General features: G+C 49.8%; 1 protein-coding gene across 1 annotated transcript in view; it reads left to right on the top strand.

The window, feature by feature from the left end:
* Positions 1–23407, top strand: part of LOC137415488 (integrin alpha-6) — a 137413-nt gene that overhangs the window by 47890 nt on the left and 66116 nt on the right. Inside the window, exons 6-9 of the mRNA XM_078766677.1 lie at positions 1405–1609; positions 5465–5658; positions 11880–11968; positions 13698–13831. Of these exons, the coding sequence (XP_078622803.1) occupies positions 1405–1609; positions 5465–5658; positions 11880–11968; positions 13698–13831 (622 nt within the window). The remainder of the gene's footprint in view (positions 1–1404; positions 1610–5464; positions 5659–11879; positions 11969–13697; positions 13832–23407) is intronic.

Below are 23407 nucleotides of genomic sequence, written 5' to 3'. Positions count from 1 at the left end.
GATTAGAACATCGTTAGAGAGGCTCTTGGAGGAACCTGTCTTATTTAAACCTCAGACATTTAGTTTGGTTTGCTCTTTGTTGTTGAAGTGTGCGGCGTCACCATGCCGAGATCAAAAGAGCTCTCTGAGGCCTTCAGAAAGAAGGTTATAGATGCCTACGAGTCTGGGAAGGGATTTAAAAAGATATCCAAACAATTTTAAATCAATCATGCGACTGTCCGGAAGATCATCTACAAGTGGAGAAGATTCCACACAACTGCCAACTTGTTCAGGCCACGCCGCCCCAGAAAGTTCAGCCCGAGAGCAGACCGCAAGATGCTGAAAGAAGTCTCTAAGAACCCCAGAATGTCATCACGGGACCTACAGGTAGCTCTTGCCACTGTTGATGTCAAAGTGCACGAGTCTACCATTAGAAAGAGGCTGCACAAATTTTATCTACATGGGAGGTGTGCCAGGAGAAAACCTTTGCTGTCCAGAAAGAACATCAGGGCAAGACTAAAGTTTGCCAATGAACACCTCGGCAAAGACCAGCACTTCTGGAACAATGTGCTCTGGACAGATGAGTCAAAGGTAGAGCTATTTGGCCACAGTACCAGAAGACATGTTTGGCAAAAACCAAAGACAGCATTTGACCACAAGAACCTGATACCAACTGTAAAGCATGGTGGTGGAAATATTATGGTTTGGGGCAGCTTTGCTGCATCAGGGCCTGGGCAGCTCACCATCATATAATCCACAATGAATTCTTCATTGTACAGAGGGTGCTTGAGGATAATGTGAGGCCATCTGTCGGAAAGTTGAAGCTCAACCGAAGGTGGACCTTGCAACATGACAATGACCCTAAACATACCAGTAAATCCACCAAGGAATGGCTAAAAAGAAAGAAATGGATGGTTCTGGAATGGCCAAGTCAAAGCCCGGATCTAAATCTCATCGAGATGTTGTGGGGGGGTTTGAAACGAGCTGTGCATGCAATTGTGCATGCTGTACAACAATTTTTTGTTGTATTGCAAAGTCAACTTTTCATTGTTTTTTGTTCAATTAGATCACCTTTAACTGTAGATACTGTTCAAATGAAGATCAAATATTGATATGTCCACATATGTTAAAAAGATCAAAAAAAACATGTCATGGGGTGTACTTAGTTTTTCCACATGCAAAATTTGCATTTATGTTTATTTAAATTATACAATGGGCTACAAAATGTAAATGTTTCATGATATTTGTTATATTATATCACCTTTATCTATCAATATTGTTGAAATGAAGATCAAATAGCTGTATGTTGAAATATGTTGAAAAAGTCAAAGCTTTACATGGGGTGTACTTACTTTTTCACATGACTGTATTTGCATTGAATATCCCATGTCATCCCACGCTTGTGGTGCGGATCTTGTTCCACAGGATTTTCAGTGACGGGCAGCTATGGCCTGACTCAAAAAAACCAGTACACCATGGTGGCTGGTATACCTCGCGTAAACCACACTGGTGCGGTTGTGCTTCTAGAGCCCGACGTAAAGTACCTCGTCGAGAAAATCTTGCTGGTTGGATTCCAAATCGCCTCTGGCTTCGGCTATTCTCTTGCTGTTGCTGACTTTAATGCAGACACGTGAGTTTGTTGTGATTTAAAGCAAGCTTTGTTTTTTTTGAATTGTTCATCACATGCATGTTTTGGGGGAAGTTTGGTTTGAACTACTGATCAGAATGTGTCCTTAAAAAGAAGAAAGTCCACTAGACCTGGAGAATATAATCTGTGAATGTTGAAAGAACTGATTCAAACACGACTTTGGGGAGCGGTGCTAACAGGATAGCTCACAGGTAGCGTAGACTCACCTGTGACATGTCTTGTCTGGGTTCCATTCTCAACGTAGATTTAACCTGCTATCCTGGTGCTTCTTCACAAGCAGCATGCGTTATCCTTCAGAAGGACTATCAAGTCAGCTGTCCGATGAGCTAACATTTGCTCGTGGACTTTGAGGATCCCACTGCATCTTATTGATAAGAGTTGCCTATTGTCTGCTGATACCCTGGCCAAATTCTAAATTCCTTCCCTAATCTCGTGTTGTGCGGGTGGGGTGGAGGGGGAAGTGCATCGGCAGCATGGCTGCACACCCAGGAATGATGCAACCAGTAGCCAGGCTTTGCCTAAGAGAAGAACGAGATTGTAAAAGAGGGAGAGTATTTCACCCTCCGTTAGTGCGGCGGGGCTTGGGACATTGTTAGTAACATGCAAAAGGGGTTTGAGATTTCCCGCCGCACTAATGGAGGGATTAGTATGTAATTCCCAATTTAAATTCCAGTTTGGTGAAGATCCGAATCCGGAACCGGATACGAGAAATTTTTAATTTTAAAATTGATTGCAGTGCAACTTAATGGAAATGGGGGAAGATTTTGGTCTTTTTGTTTGCCCAATTGGTCTATTTTGTGCTAAGTGGGGCATAAGACGTCTGTGTTTCAATGCGCTAGATCGTATGTCTATCAAGTAGACCGCGAAGCCGGTAAGTGACCCGATGAATGGATGCCCCCACATTTTTCCCTTCCCGGATTCACTCCCTCCTTCCCACCTCCAAGATTAAGTCTTCCCCAACCCTCTTTAAGGTTCACATTCCCCCTTCACAATTCACCTGCTCCCCCAACTGCTTTATTGCTTCGCTTCTCCTGACCATTGTCCTCTGTCCATGTGGGCTGTAGATAAGAATAAGGGTCTTTGTCTCGTCTTTGTAGCAACTCTGTGCAGACTTGATTTGCCAGAGGGTTAGAAGGGATTGTAATTGATATTTATTCATTCATGTTTAGCCTCGTGTTTTTTGGAAAACAAAAACAAAAACGGGGATATTGCAAATCGGGTCTGTCTGTCTTTGTTCGAAACAGTTGGGCAGAATTCACCAAACTTGTTAGTTATGATCACTTCATGCCAAGAAGGTGCAAGAGCAGTATCACTCTTGGCCCTGCCCCCAGGGGTGGGGTTGAAAGGTTGTATACCAAAAAAAAAAAATGCAATTACTGGCACATTTTTGAATGAAACTTTGTATATGCAATCAACATTGGGGGACGCATGAAATGTGTAAATATTTTTTGGGATTTTATCCCTGGTTCGTGCCTCATGGGGTAGTCCCAAATTTGATATTGGGACATTCCTGGTGGAACCTTTTGCCATTTTCAACTCTGCTCTAGGTGTGAAGCGTGGGGATTTGCGATGGCACATCATCGACTTCGCTCTGGTTATTACTCCCGCAGGGAGTAATGCATTCGATCGTGTCCGTCCGTGTGTGTGTGTGTTCGTGTGTTTGTGAACAAGATATCTGGAAAAGTTCTCAACGGATTTGGATGAAAGTTGGTGGGATGATTGCCCTTGGGATAAGGACGAATTGATTAGTTTTTGGTGAAGCTCAAGATATTATTCCGAATCCAGGAATTTTTTTGGGGAATTTTTTGGGGAATTTTTTTTTCTGTTTTGCTGCATTAAAGCTTTTATTCTTATTCTTAAATGATGTTTTTCTCCTCTAATTCCGAGATATATCAAAATAAATTCTCTGACCGTTAGGGCCTACTTTATTTTTCATTGATTGTTTTGGGGAGAGGGGATGTTAAACAAAACGTATTATTCCAACTAAACCCACGGCGGGAGTATGCGCTCTACTGAGTGGTGTTCTAGTTTATTACCTGTTTTGTATGATTATTTGTTTTGTATTTAACATTGGTGTTCAAAACACCTTGTGGAGGCATCTTCTCTTCCTGCCATTGCTGCTAGTTTGAAAACAAGTAAAGAGAAGTGGCTACCCTTCCCACACAGTAAAACCGCATCGGCTATTCTGAGGCCTTGTATCCTGGCATGGGCTCCCACTAGTTTTGGCCAATAGTGTAGCAGCATAGCAAACCTGTTGTGCATTTTGTGATACAAGCACCAGATTTGGCACAAATGTACATTAATATGTTGCGAACATTTTCAGATATTGGGCCACTTGAAATTCCGTAATTTTTTTTTTCACATTTTTTCAAATTTCGTAATTTCACATTTTTCGGGTGACACCGTCACAATTTCGGTCTTCGAGGCCGGCCGATATAGTGGGGCGGCTTAGCCCAAATATTCAAAAGAATTGTGCATTTTGTGATACAAGCACCAAATTTGGCACAAATGTACATTAATATGTTGCGAACATTGTGTGGTCAGCAATGAAGACGAGAGTCTGAATTACATGTATGCAAAAGACCTTGTGAACCAGTGAAGCAAATACATGGGTAAGCATGAATTAAATCTAGGGCATGATATAATTTCCATGATGTTTACCTCTACACTCAATGGTGGAAGGAGGTAATGTTTTGATCCCAGCTTGTCTGTATGTCTGTTTGTCTGTTAGTCCACAAAATTCCAGACAAAGCTTGTAGTAGTGGTAGTTGTAGTGGTAGTGGTGATAACAGAAATTGTTATATAGAACTGAACTTATATTATTATTATATGCAGAAAATAACTTCATTTCTATATGCCCTGCAGTGGACAGGTTAATTGGTTTATGCACTGAAGGGGTCACCCTGGTGTGCACTGCTGTGTTCTGCCTCACTGAGTTGTTCAGGTATGATGTACTCAGCACAAGCTTCCGGTCGGCCCGGAGGTGGGGGTGCGGGGCCTGTCACGGAACGTCAAAACAAACGGACTGCCGGGGCCGCCCAAAAGTCGGGCGTGAGGGGCCTGTCCACTAATGGAACGCCTCTCGCTTCCCAGATCGAGGGCCACGTGGTCAGGAGAACCTCGTCCCTTCCGGTCACACTTGCCTATCGGCCGGCCTCGAAGACCGAAATTGTGACGGTGTCACCCGAAAAATTTGAAATTACGAAATTTGAAAAAATTTGAAAAAAAAATTACGGAATTTCAAGTGGCCCAATATCTGAAAATGTTCGCAACATATTAATGTACATTTGTGCCAAATTTGGTGCTTGTATCACAAAATGCACAATTCTTTTGAATATTTGGGCTAAGCCGCCCCACTACAAGTGTTCTGGCCCCATGAGAGTGCGTACTTAGTTCAGAGCACTAATAGTCAGTGCCCATTTTGAATCACCCTTGTAATAAATACTGTGAGACAAGTCACGTGATTCCCAGAACCTTCAACATTTTCCAAGACATTCTTGCTCCTGCTCAAACAAAGCTCGAGTAGTTTAATGTGTTGGGCTATGGCAGCAGCTCACCAACCAACAAATACTAAATCGGCATGAAGAACAAGAATAAATTCAAACCCTCCCACAGCTTCTTAGTAAACAGTAAAGTAAAGCAGTAAATATTGAGCTTATAACGAATTAAAGTTTGTTTGTTTTTTGTTTTTTGTTTTTCATGGGGCATGTTTACAAGATAATGCTTCGCTTGAGTGATTACAAGTTCCCGTTCGGAATATTGATTGAATATTTTGTTTTTACGATGAACGGTCATTTCCAAAACAACGTGGATGTAAGAAATGCTGTGTGCCGAAAGGTGGATGGATCTGGTGGTCGGTGCTCCCAACTACTTGGATAAATCGGGTGAGGTGGGTGGTGCTGTGTACGTGTTCATCAACAATGGCGGCTCCTTTGCTCAGATGAAGTATGTCCGTCTCTCGGGAAAAACGAACTCGATGTTCGGCCTGGCAGTGGCTCGACTTGGTGATCAGGACCTGGATGGCTTTGAAGGTATGGAGAGAGGGAGAGGTGTAGAGAGGTGTAGAGAGGTGTAGAGAGGTGTAGAGAGGGGTAAAGAGGGGGTAGAGAGGGGGTAGAGAGGGGGTAGAGAGGGGTAGAGAGGGGTAGAGAGAATGAATGCAAGAGTGAGAATGATAATGACAGAGGAAAATGAGAATATTTCCTCATGGTGCTAAACAGGCCAATTGCAAAGGTGCTGTCTGTAATGAAATTGTGTCTAAGTTTGAACCCAGGTGTTATGCGGCTTCTGTCCGCTGTGCGGCAGTTATAAGAACTCAGACAGACAGCGCTATGATCATTCCTGTGACATTTATCGTGTGTAATGTTGTGCATACTTAGATGGTGCGTATTACTCCTTTGTTCCAGGCTTGCTTGTGCTAGTTGCAAATCCATTACTGATTCCTATGAATGCTGAATATTGATATGTTGCTTGTTGGTTTTCTTACAGGTATTGCTCGATATCGATTCAGAATTAAACTCACAAATCTGAGACAATGTTGTAACTCTGGTTTTACAACAATTAATTCTGAATCTTCTCTTGTCTTGAACGGGAACACCATGACTCATAAGCTGATACAAGTTCCGATCTTCGGAGCGGATCCTCAGGCGCCAGACGTGTCAGCGCAGCTCCAGCATTGGCTAAGTCTGCTGACCAGCTACCTGGGAGCCCAAGAGGGTCTCACTGATGCAACCAGGCTCGCGGTGTTGAACTCCCGCGTGTCGCATATAGTTTACACGTACATATCCCAGTGCGCCACGTACGCCGCCGCTGAGGAAGAATTGCGACGAATCTACATCAAGACTCTGAGCGTGGTCTATACTCGATATCTGCACGCGTCTCGGCGACGAGACCCATCGGAGGCCATCGACCACTTTGTTCAGGAACTTCGCCGATTAGCGAAGGACTGTACGACAGAAACATGGACACACGAACAAGTATGTGACGATTTGATGAGAGATTAATTTGTTCCTGGTCTTCACTCACCTATCATACGACAGAGATTGCTTGAAGAAACGGATCTGACACCGGAAAAAACTCATAAATTATCGCTCGTGTACCAAGAAGCACAAGCACAAGTAGAAACGTACGAACGACCGTACGTCACTGCGGGTTTAACCGGTGCGACACAACCGGAGAGAGCTACTATCGCGGAGCAAACGGATGCTGCACCTCTGCTGGAATCGGGCACAACGGATGCTCTCGAGGATCTCGACCCGAGTGTGACAGCTGTCGCTGCTGCTGCTCCATCAGCCGGAAGTAATGCTAAGTGCTTTTTCTGCCGGAACCGGAATTATTCAAGGTCAGTTTGTCCGGCCAGAGAAGCGACCGTGTCATTTGTGTTCTCGGAAAGGACATTTTGCAAAGGTTTGTCGCTCGTCACGGGGCCGGCGAACTCACTCGACTCTGTCTGTGATCCTCTCTCTGCCCGAGAGATGATCGGCGCCCCGCACGGCCTTCAGTGGGATCACCCTCCCCCTCCCCCCCCCCGCGCGGGCCCCGCGCAGCTCATGCGACCTTGACTAGGATCAACTCGCCGGCGAGACAATCAGCGCCGTGCTCGGCTCGAATGCCCTTGACTGGGATCCTTTCATCGCCTGGGGCACGTTCGGCTTCACGATCGACGCTAGCTGGCGTCGGGTCCACGCACGTGGCTCGAGCACCCCCTCTGGATGACTCGACGAATACCGGGCCACCTGGACTGTCCAACGCTGTTATTCCAATCATGATTGAGGGGCAGAACGCGAACGCCTTAATCGACACGGGTTCTACTGACATCTATGTCGATTTACGACTTGTTCAGAAGCATAGCTGGCCGATTCTCGGGGCAACACACCGAATTTTTATGGCTTCCCAAGGGCTATGGCTACCCACTCGCGGGGAATGCCGGCTGAAGCTTGTGATTAATGGCCGAATGTTTCCGGATGTACACTTAATGGTCTTACCAGCGTTGTGTGCAGAAGTGTTGCTAGGACACGATTTTCTCCATCGGCATGGTCGTTTGGGAATGGAATTTGGTGGGGATGATACTCTTGCTGTGTGTGTTCTTGCAGGGATGGAAATTGAACCACTGTCGCTGTTTCCCAATGTGACTCCTGACTGTACACCGGTTGCCGTTAAATTGCGACGCTATTCACGGGCTGACACGCAATTCATTGCTGAGGAGACTGCATGGCTATTAAATGAGGGCATAATCGAACCTAGTCGATCGCCTTGGGGAGCCCAAGTTTTGGTGGTTCAGACCGACACTCACCGCAAACGCATGATAATCGACTATTTGCAGACGATTAATCGGTTTACCCAATTGGAAGCCTACCCACTCCCGGGATTGGATTCTCTGGTCCGATAGGTGGCACAGTACTCGGTATATAGTACTTTAGATCTCCGCAGCGCGTATCATCAGATTCCAATCTCTGAGGCAGATCGCATCTACACCGGGTTTGAATCCGGACAGAGGTTGTACCAGTTCACCCATCTGCCTTTTGGGGTCACAAATGGGGTGCCTGCTTCCAAAGGGCCATGGATGGACATCATTGCTAAAGAGAGCTTAACCGATGTCTTTGTTTACTTGGATAATCTCACGGTTTGTGGGTACGATCAAGCTCATCATGATACTAATCTGAAGCGCTTTCTCGAGGTTGTGCACAAGTACCACCTGACTATGAATGAGGCGAAATGTCGCTATTCCACTCGAACGATAGAGCTCCTGGGGTACACCGTGACCCACGGCACTATCACCCCAGACAAGGAGCGACTGCGACCCTTGCTCGACATGGCCCCGCCATGTGATCGTGCTTCTTTGAAGCGTGCTCTCAGGCTTTTTGCTCATTATTCAAAGTGGGTTCAAATTTTTTCTGAGAGGCTCGTCCACTTGTGGATTGCAAAGAGTTCCCCATGAGTCACGCCACTAAGGCCGCTTTCCATGGCCTGAAGTCAGACATAGCTGGCGCCGCTGTGTCGTCTATTGATCCTTTGTTTTTGACAAGTCCTTTGTTTTCGAAAGCGATGCGTCGGACCACGCGATAGCTGCCACACTCTCTCAAGGGGGGGGGGCGACCTGTGGCCTTCTTTTCATGGACTCTCTCCTCTGCGGAAAAACGACACTCGTCTATTGAAAAGGAGGCGTACGCCATCGTTGAGTCTATCAGGTGCTGGCGGCCATATTTGCTTGGCAAATGTTTTGAGATCATTACCGATCAACAAAGTGTCGCTTTTATGAACGACACGCGCCATGCTCAGCGCATTAAGAATGAGAAAATCACTCGCTGGAGGATTGAGTTAGCCGATTTTTGTTACATTATCAGATATCGCCCTGGACGGGACAATCTCGCAGCGGATGCATTATCACGGCCAGTGGTGTGTGCATGTCTTACCTCCTTTGAGGACCTGCGCGTTCTTCCTGACACATTGTGCCATCCCGGCGTGACGCGTTTAGCTCATTATGTGCGCAGTCGCAATTTGCCCTACTCCATTGAGGACATTCGTCAACTATGTCACACTTGTTCCATTTGTGCTGAACTCAAACCTCGCTTCTACAACCCTCGGATGGGTACGCTGGTCCAGGCTACCCGGCCGTGGGAGCGATTGGCAATGGACTTCAAAGGACCCCTGCCGCCTTCGTGTCTACCGCCTTGGCTGGGAATACCGGCTTCGGGTAGTTCTCCTTATCTTCTCATGATAGTTGATGAGTTCTCCAGATTCCCTTTTGCTTTCCTGTGCGGCGATATGTCCGCTACCATGGTTATCCGGTGTCTGCAGGATTTGTTTTCTATGTTTGGGAATCCGGACTATGTGCACACCGATCGTGGAGCGGTGTTCTTGTCCCAGGATGTGAGAACCTTCTTGCTCCAGCGTAATATCGCTTCTAGCTATACTACTCCGTATAGGCCACAGGCGAACGGACAGGTGGAACGATTTAATGGCATTATATGGAAAGCCATTACCCTGAGCCTTAAGTCCCGCGGACTAGGACTGGACTGATGGACCTGGGTGGTACCCGGGGCGCTAAGCTCGATCAGGACTTTATTGTGCACCGCTACTAATCAAACTCCCCACGGCCGTATGTTTCGTTTTTCGCGTCGGTCTGGCGGTATCCGTCCTTTGCTGAGCTGGCTTGCTGAACCCGGACCGGCTTTCCTCAAACGTGCGGTTCACTCAAGTAAATATGACTGCCTCGTTGACAAGGTTCATATCCTCCAAGCCAACCCTGAGCACGCTCGAGTGCTGCTGCCAAATGGACGTGAGTCTACAGTCTCGGTGCGCCATCTTGCCCCATGCGGGGATGCTGTTGGGGTGGACTTCCGCCCGGTTAATCCGATGATAGATAATCCACCGTCAACCCCACCACCACACGCACCCGATCCAGATGGCTTTGTGGAGCCACCGCCGTCACCCGAGTTAGGCGGTTAGTCCGACGCGGGGGAATTCGGTCTCGTGGTTGAAGCTCCTGACGCCTATCGGATGCGTGCCGGAAGAGAAATTCGCCGCCCTGATCGCTACGGCTGGGACTGACATGGACTGCTGCTAACTGATGTTTCTATGCTGCTATAGCTTGCTAGCTTGTTCTCCGCCACTAGGGGAAGTGTAGTTTTAACGCCGGGGAGAATACAATGAAATTGTGTCTAAGTTTGAACCCAGGTGTTATGCGACTTCTGTCCACTGCGCGGCAGTTATAAGAACTCAGACAGACAGCGCTACGATCATTCCTGTGACATTTATCGTGTGTAATGTTGTGCATACTTAGATGGTGCGTATTACTCCTTTGTTCCAGGCTTGCTTGTGCTAGTTGCAAATCCATTACTGATTCCTATGAATGCTGAATATTGATATATTGCTTGTTGGTTTTCTTACAGGTATTGCTAGATATCGATTCAGAATTAAACTCACAAATCTGAGACAATGTTGTAACTCTGGTTTTTACAACACTGTCTATGAGGCTGTTTCAAATTTGACGTGCACCTAAATAATTCTCTACACCAAGCTTTGTACGGTTCACCAGAGGACCTGGGTTTGATACCTGGTCTGGGCATGTAATTTTCCCACATATATAAATTAAAAAACTACTTTCTTCCAAGATTTTGTATATTATGACTTTAACTGACCGACGTCACCATAATGTGCTGCCCGTGCTTTTGCCATTTACAAGAGACTTGGTATTTTCATTGAACTATAGATTTCGATACAATGATATGATATAAAAATATACGAGGAATTTTGGCACAGGAGGAGGCCACCATTTGGCCCATCAGGCCTCTTACTCAATGGATGGGTAATGTGCGTGACCTCACAGAACAGGGCTGTTGTTTCCAATATTGCAATGAGAAATTCCTCCCAAATTGAGCCACATACCTTCTGCTCAGGGGCGTCAAGAGCTATCACAGGCCCCAAGGCAAACAACCTCGGGGCCCCCACCCCCACCCTTTCTCTCTTTTATAACTTTTTAAGGAACTTTCTTTAATGAAAAACAAAACACTTTATAAAATGAAAAACAAAACACTTTTTAAAAACAAATGGTCACTTTTATTTAGCTGTATGATCGAAAATAAAGGAGATAGCGGGACGTTTGGACCGATCGAGTCAATTCGCACCCTCGACTGTTGAACACTTTCTCCTTAAGATTGGCAAAACAACACATGAGAAGATGGTTAATAATTTTTTGGACAAAGAGGATACAAACCCATTTCTTTGTAACACACATTTCTGGTTAATAACCATTTTCTGTAAAGTTTGAAACTGCACCATTAACAGCGGTAAATGTTGTCTGGTTTACGGCAAGAAAGCTGACAAGGAAAGCCAAATCAGCTTCTGGGTTCAAATGTAACGATGAGGAAATGAGGATGAACTGACGAGGGGTTTCACTGCACTGTTTGAAAACATTACAGGAGAAGCTCTGGCCCCTCAACGGACCCCGGTCCGCTGCCTGAAGCAGCGACCCCCCCCCCCCCCCACCCCACCTGACCACCCTCTCTCCAAACCCCGACTTCCGCTAACAAAAGTGCAGGTCAAATTGGTACCACCCTTGTAGTTTCTCAAATCAATATAATTATCGTCCTGGGTAGAATTTTGAAACGGGGCCTTGTATGAAGTCTGGTGATTGCGTTATATCGAGGAGCTACTGTTGTAAGCAATTTTTTTTGTTGTGATGAATTTTTTGTATGAATTTATTGCTTGTTGTGACAATTTTTCTCTGGACTTGTCCCTTTCATGTGCTTAGACCTGGCCGTTGGAGCTCCATTCGATGCCCATGGCAAGGTGTATATTTTTCGAGGTGGCCCGGATGGCATTATTCAGAAGCCGGCACAGGTAAAATGAGAGTACACAAATTGCACTCAATTAGGGAAAGATGGTCTCACTATAAGAGCACTCTTACTCCCCCACTCGCCCCCCCTCCCCCGCCTCTGAATCTCTGCCAATATTAGAATGTGGACGTTAAAGATCCCAAGATGTCCTTCGGAAAGATGATGCGAGTTATTGCTTCCACTCTGAACAAATTACAAATGCCTGCCCAAGTCACCCTCCGTCAAACATATAGTTTGGTCTGCCGGTTGGTGAAAGCCTTAGGACCTTAAATAAGTAGTAGAAGTCTTGGCTTTTATCTGATGAACCCCAAATGGTGAAAATGGCAGTCATAACAGAATAAAGAACCACCTTTGGAGGCCATTTTTTTCCCCGCAGAGCAAGGGTTGGCCTTTTTCGGGCACCTTGGTCCCCTTTTTGAAGCAATGTTTTTTTTTTGTTTGTTTTTTATGGCCGGATGCCCTTCCTGCTGCCAACCCTGTTGGTCACCTCTTGTGACACACAGGGAATTACCAGTGAACTTGTACTCAATTTGCCGACCTCGAAAGGATGACAGGCTGAGTCAATCCTCCTGGTGTTAATTCGGCGATTGACCAGGATTCGAACCCAGGATCCTAGGACCCCAAGCCGGCACCCTAACCGCTAAGCCAACACCAGGCTAGTCATAACAGAATGATTGGTACAAATTAGGTTTGTGAGCGATTGTCAAAATACAGTAATACGCTACATATTAGAGGCTTCTGAATGCCTGACATTTATTTTGCAGCATTACCTATGATATAAAACACAATGTTAGTTTGTGTGTTTGTGTGATGTCTGTCCCCTTTCATAAGGGTAGGTTTTAAAGGCTTTGAGTCGTGCTTTAGGAGGGATTTGAGGGGGGGGGGGGTTTAATGGGTAATCTTTGAATATACCCCAAAAAATACCCAAAAGAACGTAAAGACCCTGAAAACCTAAAAGACCCCAAAAACCGAAAAGATCCCGAAAACCGAAAAGGCCCCGAAAACCTAAAAGATCCAGAGGAACCAAAAGACCCCAAGGACCCAAAAGGCTCAAATGACCCAAAAGACCCCAAGGAACCCAAAGACCCAAAAGACACAAGACACAGAGGACCCAAAAGACCCCCCAAAAAAGAGTAATTATGTCTCTTCTATTGGAAATGTAGATGGTGACTTGCGAACCGATCCTCAAGGGCGGTGTACAGAAGTGTTTTTGTTTTTTTAAATAATAAATACAAGGAGCAGGGAGGTGAAATTTGCTGCACATGATGTGCAACGCATGGAGAGTAAACCAAGTGTTAATTTACGTCCATATAGGATGTCTCATAAAGAAGATATAAGCACATCTGACGCTAGGCCCAGGCTTCAGACTTTGGCACGATCATGAGGCTGCATAGTTGAATAAACTGTTCCAACCCGTCGTTTTTGATGGGCTTTTTTTCTAGTGAATAATAAAAACTTTGCTCACTTCCTACCATGGAGGTTTTCATACATTTTCAAGTAAAATTCAGAAACTATCAAGGATGCTCAAACATTGTACACACATACAAGTGTATTCATCACTCCAGTGTTATTTTCTGTACAAATGTGAACACCCATGGGCATGTTAGAGCTGTAGTGTTAGTGAGGCTCACCCCCACTATAATATGAATATTCCCACTACATTCTAATTGCTTAACAGGTGGTGTGAAATTCGGTCACGTGAACAATGATTTATTTGTTTATTTATTTGGCAGGTGATTGGTGGTGAAGACTTCTCACTGCCCATCCAGCAGTTTGGATTTGCAATCTCAGCAGGCCAGGACCTTGACGACAACAACTACCCCGACATCGTTGTCGGCTCTTTGTCTGACAAAGTCACACTTGTGCGGTAAGTGTTCAATACTATGGACTTTTACGTGGTAATTTTATCATGTAAATACAGGGTGACAATTAATTAATGAACACATTTGTTTCATTGTTAGATTGTTTTATTTATTAACGATACCAGATATTTAAAAGAATATAGTGTGGAAATATTAGTGACACTCGCACTTCTTCATTTCTTGAAACTGACTGAATGAATGAATGAATGAATGAATGATCATTTTAAGGCCATTTTCCCTGCTAGAGCAGGGGTTAGCCTTGCGGGCCCCATGACAATCATGGTTCCCTGTTTGAGGCAATGTTTTTATGGCCGGATGCCCTTCCTGACGCCAACCCTTAGTCGCCTCTTTCGATGCACAGGGATACGGTGTACCTATTCTAAACCGGGGTACACACCGGGATCATTCATCCCAGCAAGCTGGTACTCAATTAGCCGACCTCGGAAGGATGACAGGCTGAGTCAACCCCCCTGGCGTTAATTCAGCGATCGATCGGGATTCGAACCCAGGATCCTAGGATCCCAAGCCGGCACCCTAACCGCTAAGCCAACACCAGGCTTCTTGAAACTGACTGATGTCGGATAACCTCCGTTGAAACGTAGCATTTACAGCAGCGAAAAAAATACGTTTTCCACTGCGTGCTGAAGTGTTTCGGAAGAAATGCGACTTATTTCATCGCGGATTGTCTGTTGGTTTGAACTGCTGTGAAACTTGCATTTTGTAGGGTTCAGGTAAACGACTCCACTGCAGTGCACGTTATGCTTACCAATAAGTGTTCCACGTTTCTCAAGCTGTGACTCCAGGAATAGTGCTGGCCATTTTGGACTGTTGTAGCCCTGTAATCCACCGGCCCTTTGCAATTCTTATCCAATTCCTCTTTCAGTCGAGAAGTCGCGCTCACGTGCCAGGAGCAGGAGTACGCGTTTCCATCAACAGCTGAGTGAGTTCCAATGAAGACACGATTGCTGTGGTCTGGGAGACATTATTCTTTGCTCAATGTTACCGGCTGGACATAATTATCATGTGGGTGTTGGAACCGGTACATGAATGTTCATAATTTTGTTTTTGGGATCGTCCTGAATGGTTTGATGGAGAATGTTCACCATTCCCGAATTGATGACCACGAGGAACCCTTTCACTGCAACATATTAAGTTCCACACCACCGTTGGGTAAGTATGGTCCTGAGCATTGTTTTCTACATTTTCTACATTCATTTCAGGCCAGGCTAAGAGCCTACTATCATTATGACCTAAGTGATACAACCTGCATCCACAGTGGTAGTGGAACCTCCAATGGAGGAAATGCGATGAGAAGTCGGATGAGCACAATCACTCTGTAATTTGCCAATATCATCCACATCGGACTCACCCACCAATCACCTAAATCCAAGTCTTCTGTGGTGGATTCGGCTGACAAGCATGTCTGTCTTTCCAGGCTATGAGGGCACCGTAGCAATTCTTGTGGTATGCTTCGGTTATCGGTGTGGGTGCATTTAGACACTGCAGACCATCCACTGCATCCTCCATCTCCAGTTGTCTATAGACATCGTTTTGCCCACTTGGACGAAGATGGAGTAGGACAAGAGTAAGGCAGGCTCAGCACAACCCTCCACTTTAATCAAAGTGCATGTGACTTTACATCTCAGGCAACCATCACCAAAAGTCCTGTGGTAAGAGGCGAGCGGTAGAGCAGTAGGTGGGGATACACTTGGAGCTGCAATTTGAGGACCTACACTCAGGAAGCTCAGGACATGTGGTCACCCTCCACTGAAATTAAGCAGCAGTGGCATTCGGCTGCCTCCCGAGTGACTGAGCAGCCCTTTTCAGGATTTCAGTGCTCACCTCCAAGGCATGAGGAAGGGACTAGAAAAGGTATCCTAAAAATTGCTTGCTTCACTCAAGTTCTGGTCAATTTACCGTGGCCGATGGAGATCTCTCTAAGGGTCGAAATTACTAGAATAAGGACAAGAAAACCTTCAAATCACTAAACTTCGGGCCCTGGAACATACGAACACTAAGGGACAGTGATACGAATGAGAGACCACATTGAAGTAGTGCTCTGGAGTCGGTCGGCTTCGGCCATCTCCATCTTCGTCCACAAATTCCACCCAGGCCATCTGAGTGAAACAAGTCTTGCAGGAGTCGATCAGCTGAGAGACTCCAGAGCTGGCTCCATGTTCGTCTGGAGTCGTCGCAATGCCGAAGAATGACGTGGGTCTGTTGTGGCTTTGCTGTCGAGTCGAGCATCGTCAGTCAGCTGAAAAGTCTTCCTCAGGATGTAAGTGACCTCCTCATGACCTTGACATTGCCTCTTTCTGGGAAGTGTCATGCAACGATCATCAGTGCTTATAAGAAATGATACACTTGTCCTATTTTTCAATTTCAATGCTTGTGCAGACCACCAGACCAGGTGAGGCAACATAAGCAAACAAGGAATTGGTAACACTAATGGTCTACTACTACTACTGAGGAAATGTGTTGAGTTCAATCTCATCATTGTTATTATCAACACAAAGTTTCATGTACCAAACAAAGACGAGACTACGTGGATGCATCCTCGTTCGAAACATTGGTATATGTGATAGATTGTTATTGGCAGGAAGGCCGATCTCCAAGAGGTCAGAGTTACACAAGCCATGAGGGGGGCACAGCAATGGACAGACATGAGGGGAGCCATATAAAACAAATCATTAGCAGTTCACGGAGCACACCGATAAGCCCGATGTGTAAATTACGGCTGTCCTCCTCACACGTGATAGACGAACACTATTCTACATTGGTTTGATATACAGAATAATGTGGCGGACACAAAAGCCCACTGGCGTGGTGACATCATTCCACGCACCAAGTGGGCGGTGGCCACGCCCGAGGGGTAGGCGTGGCCTCATGATATACCCCGGGCGACCAGCCCGGAGGAGTACAGTGTTACAGTGTAGTCTTACAATAAAGACGTTTATATGTTACCGCTTGTCCGCTTCCTCCTTGCTCACAAGCAGCGCGCGTAACGCCGCGCTTTACTGGTGACCCTCGACGTTGGATCTGCCGGAGCGATCCTTCCACACGCGACGCCATCGCCATGGCCGCCTTCGTCAAACTTCCGGAATTTTGGGAGGCTCAGGCCGAAGTCTGGTTCGTCCAGGCCGAAGCCCAATTTCAGCTTCGGCACCTCACCGGCGATGACACGCGCTACTGCCACGTCGTCGCCTCCCTCGGGCCCGGCACGGCCGCTCGAGTTGTGTCCGTCCTTCGCCACCCACCGGACGGCCACAAGTACGAGGCACTCAAGCGGCTACTCCTAGCCACGTTCAGCCTCACGGACGACGCACGGGCCGACCGCCTCCTGGATCTCCCCGAGCTCGGTGAGACGCGCCCGTCGGTCCGAATGGACCATATGCTGTCACTGTTGGGCGACGAAGCCCCCGGTTCGCTATTCCGGGCGCTTTTCCGTCGCCAACTTCCAGCGCAGGTTCGCCTCGCGTTGGCCGGGACCGGGCTAACGGAACCCCGAGCATTGGCGGCCGAGGCGGAAAAGTACTTCGCCGCTTCGGACACGCGGGCGAGCGTTGGCGTGGCCGTCACGGCCTTCGACGCTGCTGTTCCACAGCATCATCTTCTACAGCACGCTGAGTTTCAGCAGCATGCTGATACGCACCTCGTGAACGCCGCCACGCCCCGCCCACCGCCGCGGCGAAAACCGCCACCGCGGGGAAACCCGTCGACTCCACCGGCCTGGCGGAGCCAGCCGCGCTCCTCCAGCTCCACCACCTGGTGCTGGTTCCACGCCAAGTTCGGCCACGAAGCTCGGCGGTGTCATCCGCCGTGCTCCTTCAACGGGTCGGGAAACGCCCGGGCCGGCGCTCAATTGTGGCGATGAGCGCCGGCCGTTCGAGCAGCCTGCTGTTCATAACGGACACCTTCTCCGGGCGCCGTTACCTGTGCGACACGGGAGCACAGGTGAGTGTCATTCCCGCCGGCACGTCAGACAAGCACGCCGCGGGTGGGGGCCCCGCGCTGCTTGCCGCGAACGGGACGCCCATCCGTACGTACGGAAAACGCTGCCTCTCTCTGCGGTTTGGAGGGCAGGTTTTCCGATGGACGTTCGTCACCGCCGACGTGCCCATGGCACTGCTTGGCGCGGACTTCCTGTGCGCTAATGGGCTCCTGGTCGACGTCAAGCGCAGACGGCTTGTCCAGGCCGAGACGTTCAGCTCGCTCGCATGTGCGTTGCCCAGCTCAACGAGCGGCTTGCCAAGCGGCTTGCCGAACGATTCGGTTCCGGCCACGTTGGTCTGTACGCTTCCGGCAGCGGACGCATTCACCCGCCTCCTCGCCGGCTTCCCGGCCCTCACGCGGCCCACCTTCTCGGCGGGGGCCGTCAAGCACGGGGTGGCCCATCACATCCCCACCGTCGGGCCACCGGTCTACGCCCGGGCACGCCGCCTCGAGCCGACGAAGCTGGCGGTGGCAAAAGCGGAGTTCGCTACCCTGGAGCGACTCGGCATCGTTCGGCGCTCAGAGAGCGCTTGGGCGTCGCCGCTGCACATCGTGCCGAAGCCCGGCGGGGGATGGCGACCGTGCGGGGACTATCGCCGTCTCAATGATGCCACGACTCCCGACCGCTACCCCGTCCCCCACATTCAGGACTTTTCCGCCCGTTTGGCGGGCAGGTCCTTCTTCTCGAAGGTGGACCTCATACGCGGCTACCATCAGGTCCCCGTCAGGCCGGAGGACGTCCCGAAGACGGCGGTCATCACGCCATTCGGACTCTTCGAGTTCCTGCGCATGCCCTTCGGTCTGAAGAATGCGGCTCAGGCGTTCCAGCGACTGATGGACAGCGTCCTGCGCGACTTGGATTTTGTCTACGTCTACCTGGACGATATCCTCGTCGCCAGCGCGTCCCGCGAAGAGCACCTACGCCACCTCCGCACGCTCTTCGAACGCCTGGGCCAGCATGGCCTGATTGTGAACCCCGCAAAGTGCCGGTTCGGCGCCGCCACAATCGATTTTCTGGGGCACCGTGTCACCAGGCACGGAGCCGTCCCCCTGCCGGCCAAGGTGGAGGCGGTGAAGGGGTTTCCGCGCCCCCGCACGATCAGAGGGCTGCAGGAGTTCCTGGGCATGGTGAACTTTTACCATCGGTTCCTGCCCCGTATCGCCCAGCTCCTGCGCCCCCTGCACGAAGCTCTCCGAGGTAAGCCGGGCAAAGGCGACGTTACCTGGACCGAGCAGATGGACACGGCGTTCACGGGCGCGAAGCTCGCCTTGGCTAACGCCACCATGCTCGCGCACCCGGCGCCCGATGCACCGATCGCCCTCACCACCGATGCCTCGGACTACGCGGTGGGCGCGGTGCACGAGCAATGGGTGCGTGGAGCTTGGCAACCGCTGGCGTTCTTTAGCCGGCAGCTTCGCCCGCCCGAACGCCGTTACAGTACCTTCGACCGCGAGTTGCTCGGACTTCACTTGGCGGTCAGGCACTTCCGCCATCTGCTCGAGGGCCGGGCGTTCACTGCCTTCGTCGACCACAAGCCGCTGATCTTCGCGATGGGCAAGGTCACCGAGCCGTGGTCGGCCCGGCAGCAGCGTCACCTCTCGGCCGTGTCCGAGTACACGACGGACATCCAGCACGTCGCGGGGAAGGACAACCCGGTGGCGGATTGCCTTTCCCGGGCCGTCGCCCACGCAGTCCACCTCGGCATCGACTATGCCCGGATGGCCGCGGACCAGGCCGCTGACCCCGACGTCCAGGCCTTGCGGACCGCCGTCACGGGCCTCCGCGTCACCGAGGTGCCGTTCGACGGCGCGGGCGCGGCCCTCTTGTGCGACGTCTCCCTCGGGCGTCCTCGCCCCATTGTGCCCGCGGGCTGGCAGCGCCAGGTGTTTGACGCCATCCACGGCCTGTCCCACCCGGGCGCGAGGGCCTCCCAAAGGCTGATCGCCGACAAGTTTGTCTGGCATGGCCTCCGGAAGGCCGTCCGCGGCTGGGCCAGGACATGCCTCGCGTGCCAGCGCGCCAAGGTGCACCGGCACACCCAGGCCCCGTTGGCCCCGTTCACGGTGCCGGAACGCCGGTTTGACCACGTCCACGTGGACCTGGTGGGACCTCTGCCCCCCTCGCGGGGTTTCACCCACGTCCTCACCATGGTGGACCGCACCACCCGGTGGCCGGAGGCCGTGCCCTTGGCGTCGACAACGGCGGCCGATGTCGCGCAGGCTTTCATCGCCACCTGGGTCGCCCGGTTCGGCGCCCCCTCAGACATCTCATCCGACCGCGGCCCCCAGTTCACCTCGGAGCTTTGGGGGGCGGTTGCGCAGGGGCTCGGGGTCCGGCTGCACCGAACCACGGCCTACCACCCCCAGGCTAACGGCCTGTGTGAGCGATTTCACCGCTCATTGAAGGCCGCGCTCCGGGCCACCCTCCGCGACGGCGGCTGGGTCGACAGGCTCCCCTGGGTCCTGCTGGGCCTCCGGACGGCGCCCAAGGAGGACCTGCGCGCATCCGCGGCGGAGTTGGTCTTCGGGCAACCGCTGCGGGTGCCGGGCGAGTTCCTCCCCGACTCCACGGCACCATGGTCCGCGGCACAGCAGCGCTCCGCTCTGCAAGAGACCGCCCAGAGGTTCGCCCCGGTGCCAACGGCATGCCACGGGCACCCACCGACGCACGTCGCCCCGGAGCTTCGCACGGCGGAGTACGTCTTCGTCCGCCACGATGCCCATCGGACACCACTGCGGCCCCCGTACGACGGGCCTTTCCGCGTGCTGGAGACCGGGGCGAAGCACTTCACCCTGGACATCGGCGGTACTCCTGACCGCGTTTCGGTAGACCGCCTCAAGCCGGCCCACCTCGATGTGGACCATCCACCGCCAGTGGCCCGACCCCCACGTCGGGGCCGCCCTCCTGCGGGCGGACCCCCGGCACCGCCCAGCCCCGCCGCCACGCCGCCCCCCGGTCCTGCACCCATCCCAGGGGCATCCCACCTGGCATCCCTGCACCCCGGACGCCACCGATCGCCAGGGGGCGCTTCGGCCAGGTCATTCGTCTGCCCCGCAAACTGGCCCTCCAGGTGCGCGGGAATTCTGGGGGGGCGCGTGTGGCGGACACAAAAGCCCACTGGCGTGGTGACATCATTCCACGCACCAAGTGGGCGGTGGCCACGCCCGAGGGGTAGGCGTGGCCTCATGATATACCCCGGGCGACCAGCCCGGAGGAGTACAGTGTTACAGTGTAGTCTTACAATAAAGACGTTTATATGTTACCGCTTGTCCGCTTCCTCCTTGCTCACAAGCAGCGCGCGTAACGCCGCGCTTTAATAACAGACAGGCCAGACCGACACCCCGTTTGGTGGATTCCAGCTCTGTCTCCATACTGAGGCCACACTATTCCGAACCCAGGCCATTTCTGCAGCAATTTCAAACAAATGGTAAATTTAGAAAATAATTTAAATCATCTTTTGTATTTATCTTATTATTTCCTTTTGCATGGCAACAATTTTTAATTTTGCAGTTTTTATATTTCATTGAATTACACACTTTCATTCCAAGAATGAGTACGTAAATGTTTTCTCCAAGAAAACATATGGTCCATGCCCGGCGTCAGGCAACGTGTCAGATACTTGGCATCACATGGCAGGAAACGATGGGTTATGCTTACATATCACAATTTGCTATTGTGTGTGGCAGAATAACAGCTCGATGGTACATCAAAGATATCCCACAGTTACTATCCATGTTATTCCAGCAAGGCCTTGTCTACCCTCCACAAACACTACTGAAGGATGTTCCTGTCCCACATAAATGTTCAGGAGAAATTCCACAAGTTCTCCTGGCCCTGCTTCGCCAGTTGATCATGCGTAGAACATTCATGACACAGACATTTGTTCCTTCTTGGTACACAGTGCTGTGCTAGTATTCCAATTTTACCAACAAGATGAAATTATCTGGTTATAGCCAGATTACAGGACATTGCATTTTTGATGTAATGCCTGGAAGACCATATAGCTTCAAAGGATGTCCATAAATGACCCTGAAGAAATGACAAATTCCGACACAAATCATCTTCAGTCGAACGTCAGGCCTGACCAGCCGGTTCATGAAAGACGGGCCAAAAACCTTCCTCAGCCAACCCCACAAGGTGGGAATAATTGTTGTAGTAGTTGTTGTAGTAGTAGTAGTAGTAGTAGTAGTTGTTGTAGTAGTAGTTGTAGTAGTAGTAGTAGTTGTAGTAGTAGTAGTTGTTGTAGTAGTAGTTATAGTCGAAGTAGTTGTAGTCATAGTTGTTGTAATCATAGTTGTTGTAGTAGTTGTAGTTTTTTTTTTTTTTTTTTTTTTTTTTTTTTTTTTTTTTTTGTATACAAGATCGAGGCTCGTGAAAGAGCGAACATTAATCACACAGAAAGACAAACAGACACATAAAACAAATAACATCGGGAGCGGTAGACAAGATGGGGAGAGAGGGGGAAGGACACAAACACAACATTTGAGAGCAGGGACCGAGAGACATGGAGACATCGAGAGATCTGTGGGAGGGAGAGGGCTTTGGGGGGGAGGCATGTGAAGGGGGGGAGGCATGTGAAGGGGGGGGGGGTGGGAGAGGTATAAACATATGGACACTGCCAGGATTTCCAGGAAATAAGTTGGAATTTCAAACAAGGTGGATCTGGGGTGAATTAGTGGGGGTAGAAAAGATCAAGGTTATGGATGGGGGAAGATAAGAGATGGTGGTGAACAGCTGTTTTAAAGACCTGGAGGGAGGAGAGGGATTGAAGGGAGTGTGGGAGTTTGTTCCACAGGCGGGAGAAAAGAGGAATGAAAGAGTGAAGGTGAGCAGAGAGCCGAGATTTCGGCAGTTTAACCATCAGAGGGTTGCTGGCAGATCTTGTGCGACCTGTAGGAATATTTGGGGGACAGAGCACAGAGAGAGCTGGGGGAGCAAGGCCGGAGAGGAGTCGGTAGAAGACAGAAAGACCACCTACCTGCCTGCGGTGAGTGAGTGAAAGGCCCTCAGAGATAGCTTCATCGCGGGAGATTCCAATGATTTTGAAAGCTTTGGATTCAACAGCGTGAAGCCGAGCCAGGTGTGAGGCAGGAGCACCAGCCCATAGGGGAGAACAGTATTCCATAGAGCTGCGGATGAAAGCCTTGTATGTGGTGAGGAGCTCAGGTGTGCCGAGGAAGGACTTCGCACGACGGAGGATGCCCAGTCGGCGACTGGCTTTGGAGGCCAGCTTGGAAATGTGGTTTTCCCAAGAAAGATCATGGCAGATAGTGAGACCCAAAAGCTTGAGTGACAGAACTTCTTGGAGAGGATGGTTGAGAAAGTAGATGGGAGGGTTGTCCAGTCGATCTTTTCGGAGAGACATAGTAAGAGAGTGAGATTTGGCAGGATTGAAAGACATGTTCCACTTGTTTGACCAGTCTGTGATTTTGTCCAGGTCTTCAGAGAGTGAGGAGGCTGCAGACTGCCGATCTGAGGGAAGAGGAATGGAGCGGCAGAGAGTGGAGTCATCAGCAAAGAGATAGAGAGGATTTTCCAGAGAGTCAGTTGTAGTTGTAGTTGTTGTAGTTGTTGTTGTAGTAGTTAT

Source organism: Myxine glutinosa, chromosome 12, assembly GCF_964187855.1.
Source record: "Myxine glutinosa chromosome 12, kmMyxGlut1.1, whole genome shotgun sequence".
NCBI lineage: Eukaryota > Metazoa > Chordata > Myxini > Myxiniformes > Myxinidae > Myxine > Myxine glutinosa.
The sequence above is the reverse complement of the archived record's forward strand: the minus strand, read 5'-3'. Positions and strand labels throughout refer to the sequence as shown.